The sequence below is a fragment of the Python bivittatus genome, unplaced genomic scaffold (assembly GCF_059951505.1).
Source record: "Python bivittatus isolate LINGU-HERP-01145 unplaced genomic scaffold, Pbiv_v1 ctg000960_np1212, whole genome shotgun sequence".
In the NCBI taxonomy this organism is placed as follows: domain Eukaryota; kingdom Metazoa; phylum Chordata; class Lepidosauria; order Squamata; family Pythonidae; genus Python; species Python bivittatus.
This window is the reverse complement of record NW_028277124.1, coordinates 10,119,888-10,128,949: the sequence shown is the minus strand read 5'-3', so window position 1 is coordinate 10,128,949 and position 9,062 is coordinate 10,119,888. Positions and strand designations below refer to the sequence as shown.

Genomic DNA, 9,062 nt, shown 5'->3' with positions numbered 1-9,062 from the left:
GGAAATCCAGTACCCAAGTACTCCAATGCAAGCTGATAAAATGCATGTTTCTCTAGCTTAGTGAAGAGCTGTAGCCATGATGGTATTAAAGGATTGTTTGATTTATATCCCATCTTTATTTTGAACAACTTAAGGTGGTATACATAATGCCCCTGCCTCCTCTTTTCCCCAAACCAACTCTGTGAGGTGGGTTGGGCTGAAAGAGAGTCAATGGCCTATGGTCCCCCAACTGACTTTCATGCCTACAGGAGGACTAGAATTCATGGTTTCCTCATTTCTAATCCAGCACCTTAACTACTACACAACACTGGCTTTCTAGTTAATTCCCTTTCAGTTACAGCAACACAAGCATTGAAATGAAATGTCCATGGAAGGAACCAAAATAGATAACATTCTAAAGTCATAAAACCTCAAGCATTATGAAACAATCTGGAAATACTATCATTTACCATAGGTCTTCCAAAATAATTCAATTTTCAGAATTTTCTGAAAGCCAGGACAGTGTTGTTGTTGTTGTTCAGTCATTAAGTTGTGTCCGACTCTTCGTGACCCCATGAACCATATCGCACCAGGCCTTCCTGTCCTTCACTGCCTCCCTGAGTTTGCTCAGTTTCATGCTCATTGCTTCAGTGATGCTATCTAACCATCTCATCCTCTTCTCTCTTTTCCTTCAATCTTTCCCAGCATCAGGGTCTTTTCGAAAGAGTCCTCTCTTTGCATTAGGTGACCAAAGTATCTGAGCTTGAGCTTCATTATCAATCCTTCCAATGAGCAGTCAGGGTTGATTCCCTTTAAGATTGACTGGTTTGACCTCCTAGCAGTCCAGGACAGTGAGGGTTCCATAAAATAGGAAGCAGAGCCCATGAGCCTCCACTGCCTATATCTTGGTTAAATGGGGAAATCACCAACAGTTTCTCCTGGGAGGTTCCACTTGGTGGATCAGCCATCAGCCATCTGAGGCCATCCTAGATGACTGCATGGATACATCCATGTAGTTTTCATGGCAGCAATATGGAAGAGGTTTGGCACTGCTTTCTTCTAAGATATTTTTCTGGCTTCCCAGCCTAGCTTACAACCTTGAGGTTCCTGGTGGTTTCTCATACAGCTCAAAGTAACTTTCAGTTTCAGGTGCCTGAGACCTGGGATTTTCTGGGGCATGTTTTTGCTATAGGGATTACACTTTGGAAAATATGGTAATCCTGGGAAGTTTGAGAGAGCTGGTAAGGATAGGCATGACACAGGAAGGGGGAGTCTAAAAAAAAAATTACTATTAAGTTTAAAATTAAATCCCAGCTTTCCATAAAATACAAGTAAATAATTAAAAATAATAAAATGTAAAATATTTAAAATATCCATAATCCTTTCTTTCATTGGTGAAACATTCCTTGTTAGATGAAAATTATATTTCTAAAATGAGGTAATTTTAGCTAGCATACTATGTTAAAAAAATTGGGAGGAGACAAATTGAACTCTACCCACAAGAATTTGTATATTTTCACTTAAAGATGTAGACAGATGTAAGTAACTCCTGGATTCTATAAAATAGCGGGGGGTATTTTTCTTTGCTTCTTTCCTTCTGCCATCAGCACCAGGTTGAGCTTAATTTCAGTGTCTGCAATTGCCTGCTTTCTGGCCTTAAATATCAAATATTAAGTCAGCCCTTTTTACCTCCTCAAAAGCTTCCTTTTGTGACATTTTACTAGGCAAAGGGAGATCTCAGAAACTTGCACTATATTTGTGGTCTCTGAGTTGGCCTAATAAAGGTATTAACCTAATTATGGACTCACCCACACAACAGAGGTAATGTGCTGCCCTCATAGAAAGTAATGCAGGTTGCTTTCAGGGCAGCAATTGGTTCTGCCTATTTTGGGAGAGAGGAAAAACCACCACAAATATATTAATATACTGCACCATTGCCAGTTTGAATAGCAGGAAATAGAAGTAAGGTGGGGGGGGGGGAAGAAGGTGAGAAAAGCTGTCCTTGAGTAAATAAATATGCCCGGAGCTTAAGATCATGATCCAGCCAGAGTTTTAGACTTATGGCCATCCTTTGATTTTAATGATACATTTCAAACACACACCCTTGATTATCTTCTGAATCCAAACAAACCTCACATTTGCCACTGTCCCACAGCTTCCCTGGTGCTGTGCCATGTCCATTTCTGTGGTCCAGGTCTAAATGCAATTTGCTGGCTCTGCCAATGGTGATGAAACTCCATGTTCCTGTCAGAGGATGAGTGGTCTGCTGCCATGACTTTGTTAACCATCAGCTACAAACAACAGAGAGGCAGGCATGGAAATTTGGTAGCAATGGCAAAGTGGCTCCACTCCTCGCACACCTGGCATTGATAGGAAACAACACTCGGGGAGAGAAGGCCGAGTTCCAGGGAGCAGAGCTGAAGGGGAATGGAGAGAACTTGCAGAAGACCCTTGCTTGCTTGAATCATTCCATATCGTAGCCACCTAATTTCTCCCATTCACCCCTTGTCACCCTTGCTTCTCCTTCTCCCTCCTATTTTACAAGGAGATATAAGCTCTTTGGGTTATAGGTGTTCTTTGTATATTTTATTCTAGAAAGCATCTGCTCCAAAAATGAATTCCCTCCCTTCCTTCTTTTACTAGAAAGAATTGGATGCTTCAGCATCTCATGTATTGCTAATTATAATTGTTAGAAATCTGATTATTTTAAAAATAAAAGCTAGAATCAATGAACAGGGTGACGCCCAAAAGTAAGACATGCTCTGCATGTACGCCTCTCCACTGGGAAAAAATGTTGCTCGGCAGGTTTCTGCTTTCTGATTACCAATGGAAATATTAACCTTGTGGAAAACCTAATGGGTCTTTCATAAGATTGATATTTCCCTGACCAAATTACATGTGCAAAACGAAGAAAATAGCTATGCCAAAAGGCTCTTTAATTTTGTTGGCAACCCCAGCACAACTGACCACGGATTCCCAGAGTCCAGTGGCTGGAAATGAGGGGCTGGTCTTACAGCAGTCCTGCCAGGCTAAGTGGAGCCCAGCAGATTGCTGATCTCTTGGGGGCTCCTCCTCTATGTGAAGTGGGCTATTGAGATGGGAAGTCTTCTGCCACAGTAGCTGGGAAAATATTACTTTTATCCTGGTACACTTTGGACCGGCTTCCTTCTGCCTCAGCAATGGGCCCTATATCTTCAAGACATGGTAAGTGTGGCAGTTTTGCACTGTGGGAAGCAGTCTGTGTTGATGATCCCGAAGTCCAGCACTTTTGACTATCTTCCATTATCACCCCAATCAGGCTACCTGATCTCCCAACTAATTATTAGGGCTCTGCTCCCTTCAAAAATGATTCAGAAGTGCTTTGGACCTTGCATGAGCATAGCATCTTTCTGCTATTCCTTAAAGCACTCTATTTTTCAGGTTTCACTGCAAGCTTCGAAAAAATACAGCTGTATTGATTCAGTTAATGTAACTCTTAAAGCAGTCACATTTTTTCAGATTTGCACAGAAATTCTGAAAAAAGAGAGGCAATTTTAATGAATATTAGGGAGATGTTGTACCCCACATGAGGTCCAAAGCACTTCTTTCATGTTATTTTTGAAGAATGAACAATCCTAATAGCTAAAAGAATTATAACAGAAAAAATAAATGCCTGAGTATCTTTGTTTTTTTTAACCACCTCTTTGCATGTAATGTCTTTTAAACTGCACATAACTCTCTTGGAGATGTATATGTTTAAATAAGAATACAGGATTTCCTACTATTATTACCATTATTAAATTATTATTAAAGGTACTCCTCAGTTAATGACCATTTGTTCAGCGACCATTCAAAGTTACAAAGCACTGAACAAGGAGACTTATAGCTGGTCCTCAAAGTTGTGGCTGTCACAGCATCCCTATGGTCACATGATCACAATTCGGGCACTTGGCAGCCAGCTCACAATTATGACAGTCACAGTGTCCCATGGTCATGTGATCGCCATTTGTGACCTTTATTGCCAGCTTCCAACAAGTAAATCAATAGGGAAGCCAGCAAGAGGTTGCAAATGGTGATCACATGACATTGTGCCTAACAATCACATTTTAAAAAATGTTTACCTTGCACATTTAAAATTTTTTATTCTCTATGGTGGACGTTTTATTGTAAACTGCCAAGAGTCTGTACTGTAGTTGATCTGGCAATATACAAATGCAATAAAGAAATAAATAAATGCCACTCTTCTCTGTTAGGACCTTAAAATAATTTCTTTTTTTGGTACCTTTGAGTCAGTGTTCACTCCTGGCGACTGCCTGGACTAATCTCTGTAATTTTTGTTGGCAGGATTTTGGAAGTGGTTTGCATTGCCTTCTTCCTAAGACAGAGAGAAAGTGACTAGCCCAAGTCACTTAGCTGGATTTGTACCTAAGCAGGACTAGAATGCAGGGTCTCCTGGTTTCTAGCTTGGTACCTTAACCACTACAACAAGCTACCTCTGAAAATAATCTTTCAGAGCAATTTATTATGAAGAAGCAAAAAGAAGGAGGATTCATACTAGAAAAACAGTATTATGCATTTTCTTTAAAAGTGGCAAGTTTGATGCTTTTATTCTGAAGTCCACAATGTGGCACAGACAAAAAATGGTTTATGCTCCCTAGGTAAAAGAGACTTCATGAAGAGTGTATGAACACTTTCTTGTTTATTTCTATGTCTATTAGTTATTACCAGCATTTGGGAGATATGATTTGAATCTAAACAACAGATTGGTCTGCACATAATTGTATGCCATTTCATTAAGGACATTTCAGCAAAAAGACTAGAAAGTCCAGTAACCAGTTATGGAGTCAATAAGCATTTCTTTTTTAGATGTTTTGGTTAATTACTGGTATGATATGGATTTACTTTTTAGATGCTGCCTTGTGGCCAAACAAAGCATTTGGCCTGCCATGAGCCAAAGTCATTATATAGAAGACATTTTCCTCTAAGAGATTAGAACGCCCAAAGCTTACTGAAGAGCACTTATACTGCACTTTCCCAAAAGGAGAAGCTTGAATTTAAGAAATACCTCTTCCAAAAAAGGAAGATAAGAGAGAAAAATATTAATCTGCTTCCATTGCATATTCTTAGTGAATCTAAGTCATTCCCATCAAGGAGGACCCCAGCCCCCCTTAGTTTCTTTTCAGATATACAGTTTTGAAGTAAATTTCTTCGATATGATGATGTGGGCAAATAAGGAGTTGGCATTGCCCTGAATCCAAAGAAAACATTGGGTGAATCAGGTGCATTTCAGGGTCATGTAGAACACGTGAGTAGCCCTACTAAGTTTGCATTTAATTTTGCTGTCATTTGGAAAGACTTAGAGACTGGAAAGGGTAGTGTAATGACATCGTCATGTCATGAATTGGGCATGGCTGAAAATGTTCCTTGTGGAGGACAGGAGGTTTTTTTGTAGTCCAAACAGCATTAAGCCCATCAGAAGACTTAATATATATCCTTATTTGTTTCGTTTTCCAGTGGAAATGGGCAAGACATTGCTACAGATGTCTGTGGAGCTGCCACCATTTTGGAGATGCAACATGAAAATTCTAGGGTTCATAAAAGTGTGTAGAGGATCTACATAAAAGGGCAGAGGATCTACTTTTGGGCAACAGTGTGGTGACTGGCAATTTGGATGTAGGGGTTTATGATTTAGGGTGGTGCAAGTTTGGTTGTGGAGTTCTATACCACTACAGTTGGTGGTACTTGTTTGCACTACAGAAAGCATAACAGGTGTCTTATAATAAATGTAGGAATGGGTTGAAATTCAGAAAGGGATTTCTTAAACCAGCTTCCTTTTCAGCTGTATTGGGAGATAAACAGCTGAAGGCTGCAGTCAAGGAAAAGCCCCAAATGTGTAGAGTTACTTTAGAGTTAAGATGTATATTAATATGTAGAAGAGACATTCATTTCCTTTATTTCCACTGCCATTAGACCTTCCATTTTATATGTGAAAAAGGTGACTGGGGCAAAAATACCCTTCTGTAATCAAGGGAATACATTTTTTCCCTGGGGAGCAGGTTCAGCATCATCTTTATTATGGTCATGGACCAGAATTACAAATAAAAATACAATTAAATACATTAAAAATACATTAAATGAAATGAACAGAACATGATAATATATTTACAGATTGGTGGGATCATCAGTTGGCAGTCAAAATCTGCCTAATTTTGCAGACAGTATAACAAAATTTAGCTACATTCATGGAAACTAAATCATTCTGATCAGATAGCAGCACCTGGACATAAAAAAGGTCAGAATTTCCTGGATATTTTATCAGATGAGGAGTTGGGGAGCAGGTTTTCAGGGGTTCTTCAAGTGTCAGTCCAATCCACCCTCCCCAGCATGGTCAATGGGAAGGAATGCTGGAAGTTGCAATTCAGTATCTAAAAGACCTGAGGATTCCTGCTATGCTACAACTTCTGTCAGATGTTTTGAAGCACAATTTAACAATCCACCTCTGTAGGAGTCTAAAGGCCAGTGGTCATTTATTAGAATCCCTAAAGCTGAATGGAATTGCAGAATGACCATAAACTGAAGTCTCATTTTTTGTTCTGCTCAGTGCAGTATATTGTTCTCCACAACATGGGAATGTGTTCAATGAAAATTTAGGACTTTTATAATCCATTTTCAGGTAAACACAACCCATCCAAAACTGTAACACAGGATTAGTAGGTAAGACTGAAACTGGACATTTTAAAAATATTTTAAAAACATGAACAAAAACACCTCTGACACAAAAAGCATCTTGAATTAACAGAGCTAACTTTTCTGCTGCATGCCTATTACATGTTATTACAGTCTCAGACTAGTGCATGTTGTTCATGTTGGCTATTCGCACTTGACAAGCAAGATTCAAAATTAGGAAACGATGCTTTACATACTGAAATGTTTTGGATTTGTATAACTTTTGGAGATAGAGAAAACAATCTATTGTGTACAGATATTATAGATCTATAACATTCAGTCATATTGTGGCCATAGACTTAAGTGTTGCGCATCGGCTTCACTATGAGTACTTGGAGGCGTAAATGACTTCTGTTGGCGTAAAAACAATACAGAAATCGTGGATTTCAGCATAGCTCAAACGGGTCATGGTAAAACTAGCAGAAAACTAGGCCCTCCTACATTTTTAAATCGTGTCTTGTTATGAAATATATTTTGAATCTGAATAATGTTGGCATGCAAGTCAATTGATCCAAGACTTTTTAACGCAATTGAACTCTCCAGCTGGACTGCAAGAAGTGTTTGACTCCTGCTACAACCTAAAATGTTATTTATTTGAGAGATTTTGCTGGAAAAGGACCAAAAATTGTTTACAGGGTTTTGAAACGGGATTTAAACGCATATTTTTCATATGAACTAAAAAAAAAATGAATGAAAAAAATCGGTTTCCAATGGTTGCGTTGATTAGGCAGCTTCATTTTCGATCCCTGGCATAAAGGGAACTTGGAAGTTTCATCGCCGACGTTTCTAGTGACGTATCTCTATAAGAACGGTACCTGTTCAACCACAGATAGGCGGCTTCCCGCTTTCTCATTTTTGAGGAGCTTACTTTGTGGAGCGCGGTGACGACACAGTGGGCGTGCCGTACATTCCGAACGACAAGGAAGCAGCGGCTCCGCTGGGCCGGCGCAGCGGTTTACAGTGGAGCCAACCGTTGGTGAGCAAGTCTGCTGCGGGCGCCGGTGTCCGAAGTGGCGCGGCGCCTTCTGCTTTGGCCGCTGCTGTGCTGCTGGTTCTGCTCGCTGAAGTTGAAGTCGGATCGTCTACGGGCGCGGGCCTTGCCGAGTCGAGCGCAATGGAGAGCGGCGGGAGCGGAGCCGGGTCCGGGTCCGCGCGCGGAGCCGGCCGAGAGAAGAAGAAGGGCAAGAGCGCTGACGAGTCTTCGGTAGCTGCGGTAGCAGGAGAGCCAGGTGGAGGTGGAGGAGGAGGCAGCGGCGGCGGCAAACCGCGGAAATTCGTAAGTAGTCTTGAGAGAGGCAGGCCACCTGCCTTACTGCAAAGGATCTGGGTGAGCCCTCGGGCGGAGCAGCCCTACCCGCCTTTTCTTTGGCTCCTTGGGCTGGTGGAGTCGGCTCGGCCTTGCTTACAGTGGGTCCAGGCAGGGTCCCATCAGGTTCTCGGCTGGGCGATAGGACGGGTGAGGCAGGAAGTTTCCTTTCCTCCTGGGTCCGTCCAATAGCAGAGTCTGAATTCTGCCTGCCTGGGTATGATTCAGGCCTCGATTCACGTCTTGCCTCACCAACTCTGCTGGGAAGTTTTTCCTGTAGATTTAGTTAGTTCTCCGCGCTTGCAGGATTCCTGGGCTGTATCTTAATTAACCTTAACCCTAATATTCACTTGATTTTCTTTAATGGTTTGTAATATCTGCAATCTGCACTGCTCAGCTTTCTATTCTGTTTTAAAGCTCAGAGTTTCTAAATCATACCTGGATTAAGATCCATTGAAAAAGTAAATATACATAGCAGAGAAGAGCAGGCACTTTTAGCTGCACTTTTTTTAACAAGCAGTAAAGTCTCCTCCTAGAGTGCTCTGAAGCTGTTCTTAGAGTACTTTTGAAGGGATCAGGGCAGATTAGAATATGAGAGTTGGGTTAGGCAAGATCCAGCTTAGTTCAGCATTTGGTTTCCAGCAGTGGCCAGCCAGATGCCGCTGAGTTGCTCCAAGCAGGAGGTGGAAGAATATATTTCCTTGCTTGTTCCCTTGCAACATATATTTGGAAGCAAGCTATCCCCAACCTGGAGATAACATTGGCTCAAGATTAATAGCTTTGATAGAGTTGGCCTCCTTGAATCATCCAATCTTCCTTAAAAGCTGTCCAAGTTAGAGGCCATCATACATCTTGAGGAAATGAATTTCACAGCTATGCCTATTAATACAGTACTTTATTTCTTCTGTTCCACATCTTTAAATTAGCTTCATTGGACAACTTCTAGTCCTAGTGCTTATTATTCATTAGATTTGTATCCTGCCTTTATTTTGTGCAATTCAAGATGGCATCCATAATGCTCCCTCTTCTTCCCCACAACAACAAACCTGTGAGGTGCGTTGAGCTGAGAGAG

The 9,062-nt window shown here is 41.1% G+C and overlaps 1 protein-coding gene across 1 annotated transcript in view; it reads left to right on the top strand.

Annotated features, from left to right (window-relative positions):
* The first annotated feature begins 6,531 nt into the window (after positions 1 to 6,531).
* DIAPH1 (diaphanous related formin 1) overlaps positions 6,532 to 9,062 on the top strand; it is a 74,778-nt gene continuing 72,247 nt past the window's right edge. The window contains 1 exon segment of the mRNA XM_088131594.1: positions 6,532 to 7,960. Coding sequence (XP_087987720.1) covers positions 7,799 to 7,960 — 162 coding nt within the window. The 5' untranslated portion in view covers positions 6,532 to 7,798.